General features: G+C 39.5%; 1 protein-coding gene across 1 annotated transcript; it reads left to right on the top strand.

Moving 5' to 3' along the window:
- The first annotated feature begins 695 nt into the window (after positions 1-695).
- On the top strand, positions 696-4,026 carry LOC145089979 (uncharacterized). Its single transcript, XM_079028346.1, has 3 exons — positions 696-810; positions 3,352-3,630; positions 3,686-4,026. Exons 1-3 carry the CDS (start codon positions 696-698, stop codon positions 4,024-4,026), a joined length of 735 nt encoding a protein of 244 aa, XP_078884472.1.
- Positions 4,027-26,613: the final 22,587 nt, after the last annotated feature.

Raw genomic sequence — 26,613 nt, 5'->3', positions numbered from 1 at the left:
TGATCTTTTATCAAGTGTTCTTTTCAGATCTTGTTACCGCAGTAACACTGCCTTCCACGACAATCATTAAACCATCCGCAGTCACTTTTAATGAATGATCAAGAACTTCATAAATTCCCTGATAATATTGTGTGCTATTTAATGATCCCTATTTAATTAAAAATCTTCATTAAATAATAACAAGAAAAACATTCCTTTGTAGCATGCAACGTTTTAGTCCCCTTTAAATGGTATCTTTTATGTGTCATACCTATTTTAGGTTAATGACAAATAAATCTCTTTTCCATAAAAAAAATCTTTTAAGAAATCTTTTGCCTTAACCTATCACTTCTCATAGCCCCCAACTGTCTAATCCGTTTTAACTTCCTCTTTTTATTCAATGGATCTTACACCCTCACCACATGTTCTTCAAACGTGCAGTGATGGACCTGACATTCATTAAATGTCTTCTTTTCTTTAAAAAATATAAATATTTTTTTGATTTAATTATATGTGGCTGATAATAGTTAAAACCCAATGGTTTTTACCATTAACAGCTGAATATATGGTAAATCAAATAAATGTTTGAAATCTGGTTCCTTATAAACCCTTTTTCCTTCCTAAAAAAGCTTTACGCTTTCTGAACCCTCAAAGACGATCTCTCTTCCTCACCTTCTTGCACTCTGTTTTCTGCAAGTTCTTAAACTCTTTCAAAAATGGTGAAATCGGGTATCTCAAAGAAGCAATCAAAGGCTTTTGGGTCTGGTAGACCAACTGGTTCCGATTCAACAAACATGAATCAGTCTCCATCGATTCAACGAAGTTTACTCTGTCAGATTTTGTCTCTAAAACATACAAACAACAATAACGTATTATGTGTGTGTGATTTGGATTAAGCCTATATTACGAAGTTTACTCTATCGATTTTGTCTCGAAACCATACACACAACAATAAGGTATTATGTGTTTGTGATTTAGATTAAGTCTATTCAAAATTGATTTTCTTGAATTATTCTACTTTTGAATTCATGTAACCTCATGTCAAATTAAAATTTCGAAAATTATATAATATAATCAAAGAAATTATCCAAGTATATATTGATATATAAATCCAAATTTCTAACAAATTATCGTCACCGAGTGCCATGTTAATATAGGTTTAAATAGAATGACTCTATAGAAACTTAGTACTAATTACGAAACATTTATTACACTGGTTTTGAGTAGAACTTTTTTTGTGATTATATATATATATATATATATATATATATATATATATATATATATATATTAGGTTACAACCCGTGAGAACCATGGGTTAAAACATTTATATTATTAATAAGAGTTAAGTTTGTTTAAAACTTTTTGTATTGATTATTTAAAATTAATATATATTTATAAAACATAATATATAATATAAATTTGAGTATATTAAATATATTGAATATTGAATATGAGGATAATTTCAAATTTGAAAAAATAATCGGCAAAACTAATAAAACTTATAAACCAATATTTATTCGCAATTAATTTTCAGTTAATTCCTTAAATCTTGGAGTTAGTGAGTTAATTTTGGATTAAAATATGATTCCAATAAATGACCGTATATAGAGGGATTTATACAAATTCATACCAAATATATGTATATATATTTTTGTGTCATTTAAAGTTGCAAGAATTTAAAAGGTAGGAACTTTTGTATTTTAAAGGAAGGGCAGCACAGTAAAATCATAATGACATAATTTTATAATGATAGGAGTAGCAAAGTAAAATCATAATGACAAAATTCTACAATGATAGGAGTAACACGTGGATGAAAGTTTTTTTTTATTAAGAAGGAAGATATATATATATATATATATATATATATATATATATATATATATATATATATATATATATATATATATAAATTCAATAGAGAACCATAATTATAGGTTCTTCAAGGAACCAAATCTTTTTTTCAATTTCTAGAGTTTATTCTTTATCGAAAAAAAATCTAAAAATATCTAAATTCATATATTAACATTGTTAATGTGAAAAATATTTTTCGGATTCACCGTGTGAATCCGGATTCACGTTGTGAATTTTCGAAGATTCACATTTTGAATTTGACGTAAAAAAAACGAATTTTATATCATTGGAAAAAGGATAAAAGGTTATGAATTTCTGTATTTTTTGGTTTTTTTTTGATAAAAAATAAGTTCTAAAAATTAAAAAAAAAAATTGGTTCCCTGGTTAATTATGGTTTTCTATTGAACCTATATATATATATATATATATATATATATATATATATATATATATATATATATATATATATATATATATATATACTTCCAAGAAAAATATTATAATACATTGTGTAAAAAGTTATATGACGATAAAATATACATTTTTAAGAAAAAAAATCCAAATACGAATCTACATAGTACGTAGTATGTACGAATGAACACTATTTAATTCATGTATGTTTTAAAATCTGTTATTAATAAATTATATAAGAAATGGAGCCTTTGTGTTTTGTTATATTTTTCCGCATGAGCCAAAAATGTCGCGAGTCATGACATATGCTTACAAACTGTACGGAAAAGAGGGGGGGGGGGGGGGGGGGGGGGCATTTTTATCAGAAAAAGAAAGGGAAAATTTGGAAAAAGAAATTAAGAGAGATGGAATGCACGTGAAAGAGTGATGGTACAGGTTAGGTTTCAAAACATTTTCCTAACGACGTCGTTGTCGTTATCCGATAGGGACTTTCCCTTGTTACCAGGTAAACAATTTGCCTTTTTCACACCACCTCACGTGCATTGTTATTGACGGTGCATATCTTAAATGCCATACTTCTTACTTTATACTCTTTTTTATGAGAAAAGGATCCTTTTTAACTCACATATGTTTTAATAAAGAAAAAAGAATAGCAAAATACTTTAACTATCCATCAAGAAAAATAGTCAAAAAGAAATTTTGATTAAAAAACGAAGATCATAATAGCTTACGAAATCATTGGTAGGTTCTCATGGGCTCCGATTTCAAAGATCAATGGTTTTTATCAAAAGTAAATAACGAGTTGATGCTTACCATTCTCCCTTCTATGAAGACCTCATAGTGCCCCTGTGCAAGATGATGGCCGACGTCATAAGCAGAACACTAAGGTTCATAAGTCCCGAAGAAGACAAGAAGATCCAAAAAAAGAGCAACCCACCAAGCTCTTACGATCACCCTAATAGAAAGGTCAACTCTTCGGCCCAAAGATCCTATAAGTCAAAACCATATTTCAGACATGACCATCATAGGGTTAATGCCTTGAAGATGAGAGAGAGGAAGAAGATTTTCCCAAAATTACTGACTATTGTTTTTCTGTAAATATTTCAGGTGTAATATTTGCTATGCAGCATCTTGGAGACAAAGCAAGATGGCCAAGAAAAGGAGAAAAATCCACCGCTTGGAAAGACAAGTCCAAATGGTCTGCATACCATGAAGACTTCGGTCACATCAATGAGGATTGCATAGCCCTCAAGAAAGAGATCAACTACCTCCTAGGTAAAGGATACCTCAAAGAAATCCTTGGAATAAGAAAGGAGAGATCTAAAGAGAAAGATCAGGATCCTCAGAAGATCCTCGACAGACCAGGATCCCCCTGCCGATGCCAAGGTAATCAATGTGATCTCTAGAGGATCTGACATTTGTGGTACCTCTTATTCTGCAGCAAAGAGGCACACCAAGGTATCCAAAATGGAGAAGGAAAAAGGAACACAAGAGAACACATCAATCACAAACGTAAAGGAGATCACCTTCGACAAAGCAGATAGACAAGACATCCAGGATCCTCACCCTGACGGATTGGTGATCACTCTCTACATCGCCAACCATTTCGTCAGAAGGATCCTCGTTGATGGGGGATCATCAGTCAACATCATAATTCTGGACGCGTTAAAAAGAATGAACACCATGGAGTTTGAAATAGTTAGAAGATCCTCAGTGCTGATCGGATTCAACGGCCAAACCAAACACACTGTTGGCGAGATAAAGATGCCTATCTACATATAAGGGGTACACTCTATACAACGTTTTTGTGTAATTGATACATTATCCTTTTATAATGTTATACTAGGTAGACCACAGATCCACGAAATGAAGGTTGTTCCATCGACATATCATCAATTCGTAAAGATGCCCACCCCATGGGGACAGTGAAGATCATTGGAGATCAACAAGAATCCAAAGAATGCTACAAGACTTCAATGAAAGCCTCGACGATACCACGACAAGCATAGAAATTAAAGCAGGGGGCACAAGACGTATTGGAAACAAGAGAACAAGATATAAAAGAAGTGCCCTTGAACCTTGAGGATCCTAAAGACAAAGTTCTCATAGGATCCTCAATGCCTGAACAAGTCGAACATGATCTTATAAAGTTCCTCAAAGTTAGAAGAAAGATGTTTGCATGGAAGCATAAGGACATGATAGGTATAGGAAAAAGTATAATAACCCATAAACTTAACATTGATCCATCTTTTAGACCAATCCACCAAAAGAGAAGGAAATTCATACTGGAGAGAAACCAAGTTATACAAGCAGAAGTAGAAAAACTTCTCAAAACTAGGATGATCAATGAGGTGAAATTCCCAAGGTGGCTAGCTAATGTGGTCATAGTACAAAAGAAGACTGGTAAGTGAAGAGTATATGTAGACTACACAGATCTCAACAAGGCTTGTCCCAAGGATCCTTTCCCTGTACCACACATAGAATCCATGATAGACGCAACAACAGGTCATGAATTATTGACATTCATGGATGCATCAGCGGGATTCTAATAGATCCAGATAGAACCATCTGACCAAGAGGATATGGCGTTCATAACTCCAATAGGTATCTATTGTTATATTTCCATGCTATTTGGTCTTAAAAATGCAGGTGCAACATACCAAAGGCTAGTCAACAAGATGTTCAAAGAGAAACTGGGGGACACCATGGAAGTATACATCGATGACATGGTGGTCAAGTCCAAGAAAGGTGAAGATCACATCAAGCATCTTGAAGAAGCCTTCGACATACTGGATAAATATATAACATGAAGTTAAATCCCTACAAATGCCACTCGGGGATGAGATCAAACAAGTTCCTTGGAAACTTGGTGACCAAAAGTGGAATTGAAATAAGCACGGAGCAAATCAAGGTCATCCTCAATTTAAGATCACCATCTTCGACAAAAGATATCCAAAGACTAACAGGAAGAGTAGCAGCCCTAAACAGGTTCATCTCAAGATCCTCAGAAAGATGCAAGCCTTTATACGGCATTTTGAAGAAGAGAAAAATATTCGAGTGGACCAAGGAACATGAAGATGCTTTCCAAGAACTTAAAAAATATTTAAGTTTAGCACCCCTATTGGTAAAACCATTATACAGGGAACCACTTCTTCTCTACCTCTTAGTATCCTCAAACGCGCTGAGTGCAGTGTTGGCCAAGGATCTTAATGGGGACCAACATCCCATCTACTATGTAAGTAAAAGTCTCCTGGATCCTGAGACCAGGTACTCCCACCTTGAAAAACTTATACTTGCATTAGTAACTACTTCTACTAAATTAAGACACTATTTTGAAACACACCTTATAAATCTAAGAACTAATTATCCTATTAAGAATGTTATGAGAAAACCAGAAATTTCAGGAAGGATGGAAAATTGGTCCATGAGATTAAGCACATATGACATAAAATATGATCCAATATCTGTTATCAAGTCTCTAGCATTGGCAGACTTTGTGGCTAACTTTAGTGATGATCTACGAGGTGAAGTAGAAATAAAAGCCAAACAACTTCTAGAAGAAGAGAACATGGGAAGATGGACACTATTCACGGATGGAGCATCAAACCAAAGAGGAACTGGCCTAGGGATCATACTAAAATCACCACGGGGGGACATCCTACCCCAAGCAATCAGATGTGAGTTCAGTGCAACCAACAACGAAGTAGAATACGAGGCACTAATCATGGGATTAAAGTTAGCCCAGGATCTTCGGGTATTCATCGATTCATTATTATTGAGTAACCATTTTAATGTATCCTATGTAGTAAAAGGAGAAAGATTAGCACTATACCTCAAGAACCTCAAAAACTTAGCCTCAGAATTCGAAGCATTTTGCTTAAACCAGGTTCCTAGAGAAGAAAATGTTGAAGCAGATGCTTTAGCCAATCTAGGATCTTCTCTTAGGATCCTGCCAAAAATTAGGATCCCGATAACCCACGCGTTGATCCCATCAATCGAGGATCCTTCCAAGAGACTGAAGGATCCCAACGATCACGTGGAAACTACTAACGGTGCTACAATCGAAGATCCCGATCCTCTACTTCCTTATCAGGTTCCTAACATCAAGGTGAAGAATTTTGAGCATCCTAACAACCTTAAGGTGCACATACAACCCTAAATGCTTTGGATCTATGTTTTCTCTAACTATACATGCAAAATGATTTTCCAAAGCATTTCCCTAACTAGCATACAAACATGGGTACTAGTATAACAAAAATCTAGTTAGAACACATACCTTTTCTTGTAGCTTGATTCATTGGACCTTTAAGAGCCTAGCACCCCAAATGTGATGCCTCAAATGCTTCTGTAACAGCCCGGATTCCCAGGTATTATTTATTCTTCTAATTTTTGGTGTTTTGTGAGGAGACTCGGCGAGTTGGAGCTCAAACTCGCCGAGTATGATCGCGGTTTGGGAAAGGGTTCGCGTCCGAACTCGGCGAGTCCAAAAGGTGGACTCGGTGAGTCCACGCTGTTTAATGAAACCCTAAATTTTAGGGTATGAGACCTATTTAAAGGGGCTTATGTCCGTCATTTGCGGCCACCAACCCCAGAGAGAACCCTAAAAGAGTCCTTGAGCGTTTTGTGAGAGAGAAGAGGAAGATCTTTGATTATTTGTGGGTGATTTTGCGTATAGAAGAGGATCAAGGCAAGAGGAGACCAAAGGAGGTGCTAATCCAGTGATTCCTGAGTCCAGAGACTTCATTTGAGGTAAACATTCGTTCCTTTCTCAGCCCTTGGTGTAAATCTTAGAGTTAGGGCTTCTTTGTGGAATGATTCATGGAGTAATTGGTCCCTTTTTTGTGTTGATGCTTTAGATCTCGATCCAAAGAGGTCCAGAGACTCTTTTCCCTCAAGCTTTATGAGTGTTAATGGAGGCCATGAGCTTAGAATAGCATTCTAGAGACCATATCATCAAATAAGGCCTTTGGACCTTTACATGAGCACCAAGGTTGTAACTTTACGTGATGAATGTGCTTGGAAGGACTGGATCTATGAGTTACTGGAACGGATCTGACCTCAGGAGTGAGTTTGAGTTCATGCATGGCTTAGACTCGCCGAGTCCGAAGAACATACTCGGCGAGTAGCATGAAGATTGTCCATAACCACTTAGCGAGTGGTCTTGCCGAGTTAAGGGGTTGACTCAGTGAGTCAGGGAGAGTCAGAGAGGGTTGACAGGTGGACTGAGTCAAGCTGGAACTCGCCGAGTTGTGTTATAGGAGGATTATAGCTCGGAGGATCGAACGCGAGTGATTTTCGGGATTTGAGTGTTATCGAGATACGCGAGGTGAGTCTTCTCACTATACTTTACCTTGAGTAGGTGATAAGAGTTACATGACAGAGTATTTGTATGCTATATGTATGTTATGTGTTGTACTGCATTATTTCTATGTGATTTATGTTGTGCATGTTTATAGAGTTGGAACCGGAAGGTTCCCAGAGTTAGAACCAGAGGGTTCACAGAGTAGGGTCTACGGACCCACAAAGTTATAGCCTCGAGTGGCTAATATGTGTTATGCGTGGTATTTTGGGGAACTCACTAAACTTTGTGCTTACAGTGTTGGTGTTATTTGTTTCAGGTACTAGTGATGACCGTAGGAAGGCGCCGGCTTGATCAGTACACACACATGGGATTTTTATGATATGTGATCTTGGGATTCTTTGTATGACATGGATTGGAGTTTCAAACATTGATGTTTTATGAAAATTAAATGAATATGTGTTTTTATATTATGCGAAAAATTATTTTGAAAATTCGGTGTTACAAGTTGGTATCAGAGCCTTAGTTTGAGGGATTCGAGTACACCTTCGGGCGTATTTAAACTCAAACTGAGGATTTGAGAAGTATTTTCAAAAAGAGTAAAAGATTTTTGGAAGAACGCAGAGCAGAGTTGTGTGTACGATCAGTCCGCGCCCGAATGGTGATTTCCCAAAACACCCTCATGTTATGTGATATTGATATTGATATGATGTATTCTCATGCTAGAGTAGGCTAGGTACTCCTATTAGGACTAGAGTGGCCTGATTTGTGATGCCTTAGCCTAGGGAGAGGTGAGCTGCTATGAGATGCTTGAGAGTGAGTAGGTAGCAGCGAGGGGCTTATGAGAGATCTGTTAGAGAGTGGATTATGCATGATAGAGTACTTGGAATTTGGAATCCGAAGAGGAGGACTTGGGGTGTATTCTGATACGGTGCGGACAATAGTATTGGGCCCGTACTACTGAAAGCACCGGAGCGGTGTACAACCCAAGTAGGAATCTTTGGAATGCCAAGGATCAAGGAGGAATGAGTTGTCGAGTGTGAGTATGCTCGAATGGATTCTAATTTATCGTATGTTGTATTTCAGAGGTAGATCATGGTGAGGACACGTCTGATGCCTGAGAGCAGTGAGACCAGTGATGAGGAGATCCGCCGGATCATCCATGAGGAGGTGGCTGCGGCCATCAGGGCAGAGATACCAGAGATGTTCGGGTCTATTAAGACCACGTTGATTGAGACCTTCGACAAGCGTTATGCCGCTCTTTCTGAGGCTGCTGTTGCAGCGGCCACCGCAGCTATTGCTGCCGCGAGGCCGCAGGGTGGTGATGCGTTGTTGTTCCGAGAGTTCAGCAACACAAAACCACCAGAGTTTGATGGGACCCAAGACCCGGTGGCGGCTATGAGATGGATTTCTGACATAGAGGGGTGTTTCTTCACTTGCTCGTCTCCTGAGCATTTGAAGGTTCGATTCGCACTGAACCAGCTTCGCTTGGGAGCGAAGGACTGGTGGAAGTTTGTGACGGCGCACTTTACGCCTGCTGAGCTTGCGGCAGTGACCTGGGAGAGGTTTACTGCCATGTTCCGAGATGAGGACATTCCCCAGGTGGATAGGGAGCGTTTGGCCCAGGAGTTTCTGACCCTCAAGCAGGGTACTGAGTCTGTTACGGTGATTACCAGGATGTTCCATGAGAGGGCGATGTTCTGCCCTGAGCACGTGTCCACTGAGCAGGCACGTATGAGCCGATATTTGAGTATCTTGAGGCGAGACATTCGGGAGTTCGCGGAGAACTCCTCGTACCGGACATTTGCCGAGCTTCAGGCAAATGCCCGGAAGAGGGAGATTGAGCTAGAGACTCGGGCCAGAGAGGAGGCGGAGTCTCAGGGGAGGGATCGGCGGCCGACGCAGTCTCATCTGGCAGCCAAGCGGGCCAAGCCCGCTGATCCCAAACCAGGGAGCCAGAAGGTCCGCACTTGTGGGAAGTATGGCAAGGGTCATGATGGAGTCTATAGAGCGGGGTCTTGCTACAAGTGTGGCAAGGAGGGGCACATGGCCAAGGACTGCCCCAAGGGGTTTGCGGTGTGTTTTCACTGCAACCAGACCGGACACCAGAAGGCAGAGTGTCCGTAATTGTGAGGATCATCTCAGGGAGCACCTCATGGATCTGCCCCTGCCGCTATCAGAGCTACCGAGAGTCGGCCAGTGAAGGTCGAGGCGCCGAGGGCACGAGGAAGAGCTTTTTAGTTAACCGTGGAGGAGGTCCGCGCAGCGCCCGATGTCGTGGCTGGTATGTATTCTTTCATGTATTTATTTTGATGTTGAGATATTATGCTTATATTATGTTATGCGTAGGTACTTTTCTTGTGAATTTTGTACCTGCCTTGGTGTTGTTTGACTCGGGTGCGAGTCGGTCTTTTATATCTTTGGCTTTTAGTCAGCATATCAGTGTTAGTCGTGAGGCGTTGAGTTGGCCTCTGAGAGTTTCCATAGCTAACGAGAGGGTGATATATGCCATGGAGGTTATCCGAGGGTGCGTAGTCGAGATTTTCGGTGTTGAGTTCCCGATTGATCTGGTTCCTATTGCGATGGGTGATGTCTGTGTCATTGTGGGCATGGACTGGTTGAGCAGATTCGGTGCGGTTATCGACCGCGAGCGACTGCTGGTGACCATACGAGACCCTAATGGGGGAGTTCTTACGGTGTACGGCGAGGGTACACGTTCTGGATCAACATTTTGTTTGGCCGCTAGGGCAAGGCAGTGTCTACAGCACCTCCAGAGATGCATTTTGTTCGGCCGCTAGGGCAAGGCAGTGTCTACAGCAGGGCTGTAAGGGTTTTGTGGCGTATGTGATGGATACGCGGGTGGATTCCGAGAGACCGAGGTCTGTTGAGGAGGTTCCGATAGTGCGTGAGTTCCCTGATGTATTTCCTGAGGAGTTGCCGGGTGTGCCTCCTGTGAGGCAAGTGGAGTTCAGTATCGATTTGGTTCCGGGGGCCGCGCCTATCGCTAAGGTGCCTTATCGCCTTGCACCTCCAGAGATGCAAGAGTTATCCTCGCAGCTTCAGGAGCTGCTGGGAAAAGGGTTTATTCGGCCGAACAGCTCGTCGTGGGGAGCGCCTATCCTGTTCGTCAAGAAGAAGGATGGTTCACACCGGATGTGCATTGATTACCGGGAGTTGAACAAGCTAACGGTCAAGAACCGTTACCCGTTGCCGAGGATCGACGATTTGTTCGATCAGTTGCAGGGAGCGTCTTGGTTCTCCAAGATCGATTTGGGGTCTGGATATCATCAGGTGAGGGTGCGAGATGAGGACGTCCAGAAGACAACGTTCAGGACGCGTTATGGGCATTACGAGTTTGTGGTGATGCTTTTTGGGCTCACCAATGCCCCGACAATGTTCATGGATCTCATGAACCGAGTGTGCAGGCCGATGCTGGATCGGTCGGTGATTGTATTTATCGACGACATTCTGGTATATTCGAGATCTAGAGAGCAGCATGAGGAGCATTTGAGAGAGGTTCTCGGAGTTCTGAGATCAGAGAGGCTTTATGCCAAATTCTCCAAGTGTGATTTCTGGTTGCGGGAGGTCCAGTTCTTAGGACATCTCATTAACCAGAAAGGAATATTGGTCGACCCGGCCAAAGTTGAGGCGGTGATGAGTTGAGAGGTGCCGAGGTCACCCTCCGAGATCAGGAGTTTCCTAGGGTTGGCAGGGTATTATCGGAGATTTATCAAGGATTTCTCCAAAATCGCAGTGCCACTCACCAGGTTGACCCGTAAGGGTGTTGCTTTTTCATAGGGCCCCGAGCAGCAGGCCTCCTTTGAGATACTTCGCCAAAGGTTATGTGAAGCCCCGGTGTTAGCCCTCCCAGAAGGGATGGAGGACTTTGTGGTATGCTGTGACACATCGATTTTGGGGTTGGGGGCGGTGCTGATGCAGAGAGGGCATGTGATAGCATATGAATCGAGGCAGCTGAAGCCTCATGAGATGAGATATCCCACCCATGATCTAGAGTTGGGGGCAGTGGTGTTCGCCCTCAAGATTTGGCGTCACTACCTGTATGGGGTTCGGTGTATGATATACACGGACCATAAGAGTTTGAAATATTTGATGGATCAGCCCAACCTAAATATGCAACAGAGAAGGTGGTTGGATGTGGTCAAGGATTATGATTGTGAGATCCTGTACCACCCAGGCAAGGCTAATGTTGTAGCCGATGCACTGAGCCGCAGGGCGGAGAGCACCCCGCTGCGGGATGTATGTTTGAGATTGACCGTGATAGCTCCAGTGTTGGACGCCATTCGTGGGGCACAGACCGAGGATGTGCAACCTGAGATGCAGAAGAAAGAGCGGGTTGTTGGTTTGGTTTCAAAGTTCGTTACCGATGGTCGGGGGCTTATGACATTTCAGGGGCGTATCTGGGTGCCGTTTGTGGGAGGAACGCGTGCCATTTTGATGGAAGAGGCTCATCGGTCGAAATTTTCGATCCATCCTGGGGCCACTAAGATGTATTTGGACCTGAGAAAGGAGTATTGGTGGCCTTGTATGAAGAGGGATGTTGCGTGGTTTGTTGACAGGTGCTTGACCTGCCATAGGGTTAAGGCCGAGCACCAGAGGCCGCATGGGAAGTTGTAGCCGTTGGAGGTTCCCGAATGGAAGTGGGAACAGATAACCATGGATTTTATCACCAAATTGCCAAGGACTGCCAGAGGAGTTGATGCAATTTGGGTGATTGTGGATAGGTTGACGAAGAGCGCTCACTTTCTTGCTATCAGCGAGAGTTCTTCGGCAGAGAAACTGGCAGAGGTGTACGTGAGGGAAGTGATATCTCGGCATGGGGTGCAGATCTCGATTGTTTCAGACCGTGACGTGCGTTTCACTTCCAGATGCTGGAAGAAGTTTCATGAGGAGTTGGGTACTAGGCTGCATTTTAGTACCGCATATCATCCCCAGACAGACAGTCAGAGTGAGCGGACGATTCAGACGCTCGAGGACATGCTCCGGGCATGTGTGTTGGATTTCGGGGGTAGTTGGGATGCATATTTGCCCTTGGCAGAGTTTTCCTACAACAACAGCCATCATTCGAGCATTGGTATGCCGCCCTTTGACTTGTTGTATGGGAGGAGGTGTCGGACCCCCATTTTTTGGGGAGAGGTTGGTCAGCGTGTGATGGGCAGTACAGAGATCGTGCTTCAGACGACAGAGCAGATCCAACAGGTCAGACAGAGGTTGTTGACCGCTCAGAGTCGTCAGAAGAGCTATGCAGATGAACGCCAGTCCGAGCTTGAGTTTCAGGTCGGCGACCTTGTACTCCTGAAGGTCTCTCCTTGGAAAGGAGTGATTCGATTCAGGAAGAGGGGCAAGTTAGGGCCCCGATATATTGGTCCATTCCGAGTGATCGCGAGGGTAGGCCGGGTAGCCTATTGTTTGGATTTGCCAGCAAAGTTGGGGCAGATTCACGACACTTTCCATGTGTCGCAACTGCGGAAGTGTATAGTCGATGAGTCGGCAGTGGTTTCATTGGAGGATATTCAGGTGGATGCGAGCCTAAATTATGATGAGAGACCAGTGGCAACCAGAGATTGGAAAATCATGGTTCTGAGGAACAAGGAGATACCCTTGGTTTTGGTTCAGTGGCAGCATCGTAAGGGATCCGAGATGACTTGGGAGCCGGAGCATGAGATGCCTGAGCAGCATCCGGAGTTATTTGCAGAGCGAGACTTCGAGGGCGAAGTCTAGTTCTAGTGGGGGAGAATTGTAACAGCCTGGATTCCCAGGTATTATTTATTCTTCTAATTTTTGGTGTTTTGTGAGGAGACTCGGCGAGTTGGAGCTCAAACTCGCCGAGTATGATCGCGGTTTGGGAAAAGGTTCGCGTCCGGACTCGCCGAGTCCAAAAGGTGGACTCGGCGAGTCCACGCTGTTTAATGAAACCCTAAATTTCAGGGTATGAGACCTATTTAAAGGGGCTTATGGCCGTCATTTGCGGCCACCAACCCCAGAGAGAACCCTAAAAGAGTCCTTGAGCGTTTTGTGAGAGAGAATAGGAAGATCTTTGATTATTTGTGGGTGATTTTGAAAATAAAAGAGGATCAAGGCAAGAGGAGACCAAAGGAGGTGCTAATCCAGTGATTCCTGAGTCCAGAGACTTCATTTGAGGTAACCATTCGTTCCTTTCTCAGCCCTTGGTGTAAATCTTAGAGTTAGGGCTTTTTTGTGGAATGATTCATGGAGTAATTGGTCCCTTTTTTATGTTAATGCTTTAGATCTCGACCCAAAGAGGTCCAGAGACTCTTTTCCCTCAAGCTTTATGAGTGTTAATGGAGGCCATGAGCTTAGAATAGCATTCTAGAGACCATATCATCAAATAAGGCCTTTGGACCTTTGCATGAGCACCAAGGTTGTAACTTTACGTGATGAATGTGCTTGGAAGGACTGGATCTATGAGTTACTGGAACGGATCTGACCTCAGGAGTGAGTTTGAGTTCATGCATGGCTTAGACTCGCCGAGTCCGAAGAACAGACTCGGCGAGTAGCATGAAGATTGTCCATAACCACTCAGCGAGTGGTCTTGCCGAGTTAAGGGGTTGACTCAGTGAGTCAGGGAGAGTCAGAGAGGGTTGATAGGTGGACTGAGTCAAGCTGGAACTCGCCGAGTTGTTCTTGAGACTCGGCGAGTTGAGTCGTGGTGGCCCCGTGATTCATGCTAGGTGGAACTCGTCGAGTCAGGGAAGTACTCGACGTGTCAAGAGAGGATCTTAAAGAGTCAGTGAACACGTATAGACTCGTCGAGTCGCCCTAGTGCGCTCGCCGAGTCCGGTCAAAGTTGACCGTTGACCGTTGACCAGTGTTGACTTGATAGGGGTAGTCAACCTTAGTTGTGAAAGTGTTAATTAGAGATATATTGTGTTATAGGAGGATTATAGCTCGGAGGATCGAGTGCGAGTGATTTTCGGGATTTGCGAGTTATCGAGATACGCGAGGTGAGTCTTCTCACTATACTTTACCTTGAGTAGGTGATCAGAGTTACGTGACAGAGTATTTGTATGCTATATGTATGTTATGTGTTGTACTGCATTATTTCTATGTGATTTATGCTGTGCATGTTTATAGAGTTGGAACCGGAAGGTTCCCAGAGTTAGAACCAGAGGGTTCACAGAGTAGGGTCTACGGACCCACAAAGTTATAGCCTCGAGTGGCTAATATGTGTTATGCATGGTATTTTGGGGAACTCACTAAGCTTTACAGTGTTGGTGTTATTTGTTTCAGGTACTAGTGATGACCGTGGGAAGGCGCCGGCTTGATCAGTACACACACATGGGATTTTTATGATATGTGATCTTGGGATTCTTTGTATGACATGGATTGGAGTTTCAAACATTGATGTTTTATGAAAATTAAATGAATATGTGTTTTTATATTATGCGAAAAATTATTTTGAAAATTCGGTGTTACATCTTCACAGAACACCACCAACAATGGAGGACTTGAGAGAGGATACTTGCACTCAAAATCGATATGGCTCTTCCAAGAACACTAGGGTGCCGATTTTAGGAGCACATGGGTTTCTTATATAGTGTGGCAAAACTAGGGTTACAACATGTAAACCCTAATGTGCATGACCTTCCATATTCTTCATGCTCCATGGGTTTAAACCTCCATGGATCATCCATGGGTTGTCACATTGGTTTAGCCCAACAGAAGGAATCATGGATCATTAACCCACACCATAAGAATGAATGATTTACCAACTCAACCCCTTATATTTAATTAGTCTCTTTTGATCACAAAAGCAATTCCAAATTAATTCTTGATCAATACTAATTAAATAATATGATTTCATATTAATATATTAAAACTTATAATATATTAATAAATCATAAATATCCTCTTCTCATAAGCAGTGTTGGAAGACATCTAAAAAGAAAGAAAGACAAAGTTTAGATTAGATAATGAGTCCTTAATATAACACCCAAAATGAAATATTAAGGCTAGGGCCCAACACAATATTTAACAAATTGAAAGAGGGATGTCTTAATCCAATTTTCAAAATATTTGAAGGTAGGTAAATGACGATTTACCAATTTCCACCATGAAAAACAAAATTGATTATTGAGTTTTAATTGGATTGAAACTCGTAGATCCTTTGAGATTCATTGAACAATTCAATGGCATGTTTAAATCTCGATTATGCCCTTCAGGTTTGTGACTGGGATACCGATGATCACAAACAAGGTGTGAATAACCATGCAAAATGTGCTTGGTACTCTCGATGTCATTTATCACCCAATCAATGTGCCGGTTAACCACACACGCTCCATTGATCTTATGATAAACATCAAGCCACCCTTACTAGTCCAATTTAATGTGTCGGTTAACTACACACGCTCCATTAACGACTTGGCAAGGTGCAAAGTACAATTTTCATTGATTAGCATCAATTTCACATTTTCCTAAAGAAACTAAGATTGAGAATTTTAACAAAACATTTAGTTACTTTATTATTATCAATTTACTTTTAATGATAATTATAGTCATATCCTACCCGTTTGGCTAACGACCCTCCACCAATCAAGGAAGCGATGGGTGAGAATGGACACCCATTAAACTACCATTTTATAGGCAGTAACCTTATACCCCCTTATAGACCAGCTTCATGAATGAGGCCTGCTAACGGTAAGACTGACTTGATCTTATACATATATATTATTAAACTTATAATACTATAAAGTATAAGGGTTGAATTTTAAACTTTTAACATTCTAGGGGTTGGAATTAAAGTATCTTAAGTGTGACTTTACAAATTCCAAAACTTGAGGACAAGTTTTGACACTATTCAAAACTTTTCATTTTCTTAACTTATGAGTTTAATGACTTTTATGAAAAATACTTTTGGTTTTCCATAACTTGAGGACAGGTTATGGAATCCGTTAAAAGGCATTTAGATCAACAATTAAACTAATAAGAAATGTCAAATACTATGTATGATCTAGACAAACTCATAAGCAAAGATAATTCACATCAACAATTTTCAAGAAATCATATAAACTAATATAAATCTTGAAACTTTGACAATTATCTTTTAATTGGACAAGCATGGTCATTAACTTATGAAAAAACAGGTTTCATGGTTCAAAAAACAGTTTGGGGGTAATAATCCTAATCCAATTTCAGGCCAAAAGTCGAAAATCTACGCACTGGAGCACCAACTCGGCGAGTACATGAACTGTACTCATCGAGTTGGTCATTTAACAAAGGGACTCAGCGAGTTCATTGGGCAGAAGGCAGAAATTCGATTTTTCACACTTTGAAAATCAATATAACATCAAGTATAATAGAAGACAACCCTAGGCTCTGATACCACTAAAGGGTTTTGAGCATCCTAACAACCTTAAGGTGCACATACAACACTAAATGCTTTGGATCTATGTTTTCTCTAATTAAACATGCAAATTAATTTTCCAAAGCATGTCCCTAACTAGCATATAAACATGGGTACTAGTATAAAAAAAAATCTAGTTAGAACACATACCTTTTCTTGTAGCTTGATTCCTTGGACCTTTAAGAGCCTAGCACCCCAAATGTGATGCCTCAAATGCTTGACACAACACCACCAACAATGGAGGACTTGAGAGAGGATACTTGCACTTAAAATTGACTATGGCTCTTCCAAGAACACTAGGGTGCCGATTTTAGGAGCACATGGGTTTCTTATATAGTGTGGCAAAACTAGGGTTACAACATGTAAACCCTAATGTGCATGACCTTCCATATTCCTCATGCTCCATGGGTTTAAACCTCCATGGATCATCCTTGGGTTGTCACATGGCTTTAGCCCAACATAAGAAATCATGGATCATTGACCCACACCATAAGAATGAATGATTTACCAAATCAACCCCTTATATTTAATTAGTCTCTTTTGATCACAAAATTAATTCCAAATTAATTCTCGATCAATACTAATTAAATAATATGATTTCATATTAATATATTAGAACTTATAATATATTAATAAATCATAAATATCCTCTTCTCATAAGTCCATCCTTACAAATTGTTTCGGTGTCATGCAACCCAAATGGACCATGCTACTCTCGGGTCAAGTACATACCAATTATAGTTATGGGCTTAGACACTAAATCCAACACAAAGATCCTTCTCTAACCACAAGATCCTAGATCCAACCGATTATGGAATACCTCCAAAATGGCACGGTCCCCAAAGAAGAAAAAAGCGACAGAACATTTAGAACAAGGGTCTCAAGGTTTCTTATAATCCAAGGTAAATTATACAAAAAATATATGGCAGGTCCATATCTTACATGCTTAGAATATCATGAAGCTGCAGAAGTACTAAAGGATATACATGAAGGAGACTGCGACAACCACACCAGGGGCAAATCTTTATGCTCCATAGTGTTGAGTACGGGATACTGTGACAAATGGCAAATTTCGTGTTAATCAAGGTTTACAATGTAGCTATGTATAAGTACTACCACAATGTAACCTTGCTGCAATAAAACTTTGAAAGCCAAAAGGGAATTATTTGTATGTGTGCGTGTGTGTGTGTGTGTATATATATATATATATATATATATATATATATATATATATATATGCATGCTTTGAAAGTGATATTTGTAATAAACAATTGGAAGTCAATAAGATAGACCAAGGATTTCGACAACCACACTAGGGCAAATCTTTATGCTCCATAGTGTTGAATACGGGATACTATGACAACTGGCAAATTTCGTGTTAATCAAGGTTTACAATGTAGCTATGTATAAGTACTACCACAATGTAACCTTGCTGCAATAAAACTTTGAAAGCCAAAAGGGCATTATTTGTATGTGTGTGTGTGTGTATATATATATATATATATATATATATATATATATATATATATATATGCATGCTTTGAAAGTGATATTTGTAATAAACAATTGGAAGTCAATAAGATAGACCAAGGATTTCGAAAATTCCATTTGCATTTAAAGTGATTTAAGCCTGGAACCGAAATCATGCCCAAGACCAAGAACCCTCCCTAAGCCGAGAACTCCCTTGGCCGAGAACCCCAAACCAAGAACTCGCTAGACCCAAGAGTCAAGTGTTCTCGGTCACTCTTGGACTGAAATCCCCACAGGTTCTCGGTGACACCTAAGGCCGAAAAAACATGATTTCAGTCGGACTTGAAGGATCTCGGTTGGGAGGGAAAATGAGAGAGTTGACTTTGTGAAGTGATAGATGCATCATTTCCTATAAAAAATTATTAACCAACATATATCCAAGTTATTATCCTACAAATAACAAGGTAAACATCCCATCCATTTCCTCTTTTATACTTTCGGCCGAGAAGGCTTTCTTCCACCCATCACCATCTTCTTTCATCATTCACTCATCTTTTATCTCAAGAACAAGGGAAAAAATCCTCCAAGAACTCATTTCCTTCAAGTGATTCTTAGATTTTGGTAAGCATTTTCATGATAACCTTGTGCTTATATACATTTTTATGTGAGTTTCATTATATTTTCACACATTATTATGTGTTAAAACTCTTAGGATAGTATTCTTTCCAAGGAAGTTCATCCATCACATTTAAGTGTTTTGGCTTGGAAATCTTCACATCATCACTTCAAATAACCCACAAATCCACTCAAGGTGAGTTCATACCCCCACATTTTTGAGTTTTTCATGTTTTAGGGGAGGGGGGGGGGATACAAGTCAAAATTTGTTTATCATATAAATACTTGCTTGTTTCATCTTTATGTTAAAGTATAAAACCACTATTTGCATAAGATGTGATTATTACTATAGCTTTTGTACAAGTATTTGTGATATATTAGTTTTCAAATGCAAAACTAACAAAAAACAAAACATGATCTATGTTATAAAAATCATGAGAAAAATTATGATTTGCAAAACTACAAGGTTTTTGGAAGCTTTTTACCAAAAATATAGCTTTTCCAACAAAAAGTTATTTCACTATTTTGTGGGTTAAAACCCAAAAATATGAAGTTGGAGCTTTCATTTTGGAACTAAACAAGATGATTACTACGTATTTATATAAATGATTATATAAATGTTTTTGACAAAAAAACATGATAAACTATAACTGGTATAGTTTGGGAGTCACAAAAATACACTATCATTATAGAAGAAACATCTAACTATTTAAAGGTATAATTAGCCCACTTATAAGAAAAAGGAGATTTCAGTTCACGTAAATCGATTGATACTGGTTGTGACACATTTGGGATTCACCGTATCCACCAGAGTACACATACTAAGACCTGTATTATAACCAAAGTCTCTTATAGGGAGAGCTTGACACTTGTGTATAGATCTATACGTGATTGACAACCCCGCACCTAAACTATTAGCTACAGTTAGACCGAAAGGTATGGGGTGACAAATGTCGTAACAGTTCCGGCGTCCGAAGCGCGTCGTTCAAGCATCTAGTCGCATTAGTATGGTTATAATAACTCACATAGTGTATCAACGAAACATTTGATTTACAAGGTAACATACATTTCAAGTAGTTTTGTATAAAGATAAAACTTCATTACATCGTTTTACAATACAATATTACTTACATTTGTAGTCTTAGGACCTAAGACTTACAACTCATTTTTAAGAAAATATTGGATTTTCTGGAAGTATACACTATCATTTTCACGAAACATTACAAACCCCTTTTCAAACAAAATGCTTATGAACTCACCAACTTGACACTTTTCAAAAATACTATATTCTCAGGAGATCAGTAAACAGGTAACCACGAGAATTATTGGAGGGTAAGACGTCGTCGCATCACATTATTCATTTTTGTCACATGTATTTGATATCATGTAAACAATGTTTTGAGCACAATTTAGACTTGTTAACTATTCAATACAATGGTTGTAATGCTTTGATTCTCTATTATTCAATTGTTATGATATTGTACATGAAGTCATCCGCCCCCATACGTTTCCACTATTCTTGTTTGGGGTGTGACAGATACTACTGGCCAAGCATGAATAAATATTCCTTCCTTCACGCTAAAAAATGTGATGCTTGTCAAAGACATAACAACATCCTACATCAACCAGCAAAACCTCTACATCCTATCATCTCCCCTTGGCCATTCATGAAATAGGGGATGTATATAATGGGCAAATTACCAGTGGCTCCTGGAGGAAAGGTATTCGTGCTAGTAATGACTGACTACTTCTCAAAGTGTATAGAATTCGAAGCTTTTGTCCAGGTAAGAGACAAAGAGGTAGTTTCCTTCATTAAGCAATATCTTGACCAGGTTTGGGATCCCTACCGAAATCATATGTGACAATGGATCTCCGTTCATAAGCAAAAGGACAAGAGACTTTTGCACAAGTTAGGCAATCGGAATGGTAATGTCCACTCCTATCCACCCTCAAGCCAACATTCAAGCAAAATCTAGCAACAAAATCATATTCTATAACTTGAACAAAAGGTTGGACAAAAAGAAAGGAAGATGGGCAGAAGAACTTCCTTTCGTATTGTGAGCAGATAGGACCACCTCTAAAGTAGCCACAAGCCAAACCCCATACTCCTTGGTGTTTGGAGTAAAAGTAATGATCCCCACTGAAGTGGTGATCCCAACGGCAATATACCTGCTTCAAAACCAAGAAAACAACGATAGGATCCTAGCCCAGGACCTTGATACTATAGATGAACTCAAGGATCTTGCCAAGGTTCGCATCGATGCTCATCAACAGAGGATCACCAAGGCATATAGAAAAAATACGAAAGTCAGAAGGTTCCAAATAGGAGACTTGGTACCAAGGAAAACATTCCAAAACACCAGGGATCCTAGTGCAGGTAAACTGGCAATTAAAGGGGAAGGACCATATCTTATAGATTCTGAAGCATCAAAAGAGGCATATTGGTTGGCTACCCTCCATGGAAATATCCTGCCAAGATCTTGGAATGCTATACATCTTAAATCTTATTTTATGTAAGTAAGATTAGTCATTTTTCAACACACTCAAGGTACATACGCTCTTTACCTTTTACCCTTTATCTTTATTACTATTTGCTCTCTTCGAATACCATTACTGACTTAAGCATCGGAGGGGCGTTAGCTAGACTAACGCCCACCCCTAGCTAATGTTTGATGTGTGCAGGGACTTAAGGATCCTAACACATAAGGATCCTGACATACAAATATCTTGACATATGAAAATTCAAGGATCCTGATAAACAAGGATCCTAACGTTTTAAGACCTTGGCACCTAAGAGTTCCATAACTACAGACGTCCTATGATTTATAACACAAGTATCCTAAGAATAAAGACTGATCATCTTTCCTACAAATTAGGGTACTTAATCCTTTCTAGGGTTTAAAGAGTTAATTACCTCTTTCATACGAGTTAAGGTTTATACACCTCACTTGGATGCATGTTATCTAACTATGGGATGCGAATAATAGGATCATAACCCTATTATTTCTAAACATAAGTTAAGATCCTAAAGTTGAAATCTAAGGTTTATAACATTGTCATGTTATCTTAATTTGGGATGCTCCGTAGAAAATACACAGGGTTTATAACATTTTCATGTTATCTTAAGTTGGGATCCTCCCCAAAAAATACACAAGGTTTATAAAATTTTCATGTTATCTCAAGTTGGGATCTTCCCCAAAAGAAACACGAGGTTCATAACATTTTCTTGTTGGGGTTGTCACCCGAAAATAAATAAGATTTATAACCTTTTTTATGTTATCATATGATATGGGATCTTCCCTAGTAATTTGCTAAGTTTGGAATTTTCCGTAAGGTTTTTTTCAGTAATTATGATACCAATGTGTTGCTTGAAGATGAGATACTCCCCAAAAAATATGCAGGATTTGTAGCATTGTAATGTTACAAAATTTCCCTCAGTTATTTTCCAAGTTAGAGTCATTTCCAATCGATTCCTAAGGAAAAATCCTCCTTAATGTTTACTAAGTTAAAGACAATCAAGGATCCTCCTTGACAAACAAAGATCCTTCCATGAACAAATTTTAGGATCCTATGGAGCAAAAAGAATCGTGACTTTATGCTTCTCCTAAAGTGAGTCCTAAAAGTAGCAAAGTCAGAGGATAATCAGGTTCTATCTATCCTTATTTCTCAAAAGTTGTATTTCTTATATAATGATAAAAGGTTTATCAAAAATGGATCTTAACTATTTTGGCCTCCTCAGTGGATTACTAACTGTTTTTAGGATATTAGGATCCTGAGAGTTCTTGTAAACCGTGAACTACTTAGGATCCTAATTAGAAGGATACATGAAAATCCTACTGTTACAACCACGCAATTTAATCAAGCATGCAAAGAAATATTAAACAACCATAGCAATAAAGGGGTCATCTATTGTTAGGTGCATTTTGTGCACCTTTTTTCACACCTTTTAGTCCCTTTTATGCATCTATTTAACATAATTGTTATACATTTTTCATGCATTTCATCCAATTCATGCTAGTCCTTAGAAAAACCTTATCTGCACGCTTTCATGTTCTTTTACGGTAAACCGGAGGTAAGAACGCGCTTTGGGAGGTGCCGAGAAGGCTTGGTGAAGATTTCGGGATGATTGGACGAAGAACAGAAAAGTTAGAAAAATCAAGTTTGGACTCGGAGTCAGAGGAGTACACAGGTCGTGTTGGATGTACACTGAAAAGTGGGCACAAGGCGTGTTTGACCAAGAAGAATGAGTTAACCATGCTGAACACGACTCGTATCAGTTTATCCTATTTTAACACGGGCCGTGTTGACCGTGCTAAACACGACCCATGTCAGTTTAGCCTATTTTAACAATGGCCGTGTTCGACCCAAAAACTGTCGTTTGACAGTTTTTCCTATCTTTCATATTACGAGATGGGGGTCATTTTTACAAACACACATCATATCAGAGCACTATTCGTGAGGGGATTTCGAAGGATTTTCAAGGATTTGATCATTTATCATTTGGAAACATCAGTTCTTTTATTTGTAAGTTGTAATTGCACACTATTTCCATCTTTTAACTTGTGACCTTGTTCTAGCCATGTGTGGCTAGAACCCTAGTTTCTCCAACTTCATGTTTTGACTTCTTGGTTGTAAATTCAATTATATGACTTGATGTTTGCTTTTAATATCTATATAGTGAATTTGATTTTGCTTTAATCAAACGTTTGATTCTACTTGTGATTCTTATTGACCATTTAAATTAGGGTTAGGTCATTCAAGTTATCTAATTGCAAAATCCGTAATTGTTTTGTGAATTGGACTAAGTAACAAGCACTAAACTGATTTCCATTAAATGAATTTAGTGTAAATCTTATTCACACATTCTTATGCTCCCAAGCTTGTGAGGAGTATTGGGTGTTGTTGGGAACATTTACATAAAACTTAATGCAATCTTTTAATCTAATTCTAAGAGCTTGTTTAGATTAGGTTAGTAAGGTTAGGGTTAATCAAAGAGCTTGTTTTGGTTAATTAATGTGGTGAATGGGAAGTGTTAGATCTTGTTAACACTTTCAAGTACCAACTTAGATAGAATTGAGCAAGTATCATGTCATTTTGGAATCGCATTGCTAAGTTGTCATACATAGAGTTGGAGTCCTTACAATTTCTGAATTTAATTCACTGATTTAGTCGCTTACTTTTGTATTTAATTAGTTGTTCTAATCATTGCACTCAAAACCCCCTCTTTACTGTTGGTGACCAAAGTACCTTGCGCAAAGAGGTTTAGACTGATTGTCCCGTGTCCCTATGGATCGACCCTACTTGCCTTGTACTACCTTTTAGTGCAATATAGTAGTGTTCTTTTGGAGTATATTGTACCCCTTTATTTGTTGGGTTTGACACGCCTAACAAATTGGTGCCATTGTCGGGGACACGATGTTACTAATTATTTATGCTAAGATTTTTGTGAGCAGGTACATTGATATATAAAAAAAACATAAAAAAAACATAAAAAAAACAAAACAAGAAGTGTCGCTCAGAAATGAATACTCCTTACATTAAAGACCAACTTTCCGAGCTAGCTCAGTTAGTTATGATGATTGGAAATGACCAAAGTGCGCAACCCACACCTATTCCTTGTGATTTTTGCCCTCAAAATGGACATCATACCAACACGTGTCCATATTTACAAGGGGAATGGGAGGAAGTGCAGTAAAGAGGAAGCTACTACTGGCCAAACCAATGGAGTTATGATCAACCTCAAGATGATCAATTGTGGGAAAGAAACCAATCTTGGGGAAATAACCATTGCCAAAACCCATACCAAGCTTGGGGAAATGATCGATTCCAACTAACTCCACAGTTCCAACAACCATATCCTCCACCTCCCCGACAAACTAAAACCTCGAGCATGTCCTTGGAAGACATTGTGAAAAGCATTGTCACTACCACCAAAATCTTCCAGGAAACAACCAAAGCTAGCCTCAAAAGCTTAGAGCAACAAATTGCACGACTTACTCAATATGTTAGTATATTGGAAACTCAAGGCAAACTACCATCGCATATTGAAGCAGACCCAAGGCATACCGTTTCTGCCATCACCTTGAACGATGGGGAGAACTTTGATGGCCCAAGACTGCAATTAGAAGACGGGGAAGAGGAGGAAGAAGTAGAAGTGGAGAAGGTTGTAGAGGAAGAAGTAGAAATTAAGAATGCTGACATGGAAGTTGTAGAGGAGGTCTTGGAGGTTGACAAAAAAGAGGTTGAGCCACCCACTACCAATGAGAAACTCCTTTCACCAGTACACCAACCACAAGAGCCAAAAACGATAAATTTGTTGGACCCTTCAAAGGATATGTACCCCAAGAAGGAAGACACCCAATCGGCCATCAAATCAGCCACCTTATCAAAGAAGGAATATTTGACCACCTTACTGGACAAGTACAAGAAAGGGGTCGGTTGAACGATTGTTGTCATTAAGGGTCTAAGTCCAGCATGGTTCCCATGCAAAAAGAATGTCAAGTACAAGGTAAGTGTTCCATTGAAGGAGGTGGCGAAAAGTTTACTAAGTTGGAGAGATCCACATACTTAGATTGATGCATATTCAGGGGTCATGTCGAGCCAACGATTTTAAAAAAGGGCGGCTAACCGGGAGGCAACTCGGGGGTATTTGTGTCCTTCTTTTAAAAAAATTTAGTCTTTGGTAAATTTCAAAATTTGAATGTCCCAAATGGTTTCAAACTTGTTTTTGCCTAGAAAATGACTCTCGGGCTCCAAAAATATTTCACGGATAGCTTGGGGAGGTTGAAGAGGGGGTTCTTACCACCAACTGCAAGGCTCCAAGAACGATTCAGTAAATTCTTTCCATATCTTTAATCGTACATATTTTTCTTAAAAATACAATTTGTGTGCACTTGTGATTGTTTTGGACTCTTACTCAATTGGGTACCACCCGTCGTCTCCTCCTGATTAGTAGGTTGTTGCGCCCTCTCCAAGCATCGGGGACGATGTTTATATTTAAGCTTGGGGAGGGGTAGAGTTGTACATTAGGTTCATCCATGCATTTTCATGTTCATATGATTAATGCTTAAATTAAAAAAATCAAAAAAGATTTTAATCTTCTTATTTTCAATTTTTTTCTCTTGCATTATGAATTTCAAAATCTATAAGACCCAAAAAAAAGTATACAAGATGATGACACTCTTTACATTTGATAGCTCCATGAAGTGGGAAAACGAGAAAAACCAAAATGAAAAAAATTCGAAGCGACCGGACTGTCACTGGAAGTGTAGAATCAGCTGTCATAACTAGGGGACCCAACACCGTAATTCGAGACTCCGACTTTAGATAATAATAAAAATGGCATACTAAAACATTTTTGTGGGCGGTAATAACAGCTTTACGATGATTTGCTTCTGAATGTTTAAAAAGAATCCTTATCAACAACTGTGGACCTATTTGTTGACACGCGTTACCCTTGCGGTAACAGAGAGCTTAAGTATCAGATCCACATAGTCAAGAAAGAAGAATGGGTACAACTGTCATATCTAGTATCCAAATCAAAATTTTCAAGCACTTAATCGAAGAAACTTTTAAAAATTCAAAAGTTGAAGCTCAAAACGAA

Source organism: Lactuca serriola, chromosome 2 (genome assembly GCF_051521515.1).
Source record: "Lactuca serriola cultivar US96UC23 chromosome 2, Lser_US96UC23_V15, whole genome shotgun sequence".
NCBI classification, from domain to species: Eukaryota; Viridiplantae; Streptophyta; class Magnoliopsida; order Asterales; family Asteraceae; genus Lactuca; species Lactuca serriola.
The sequence above is the reverse complement of the archived record's forward strand: the minus strand, read 5'-3'. Positions and strand labels throughout refer to the sequence as shown.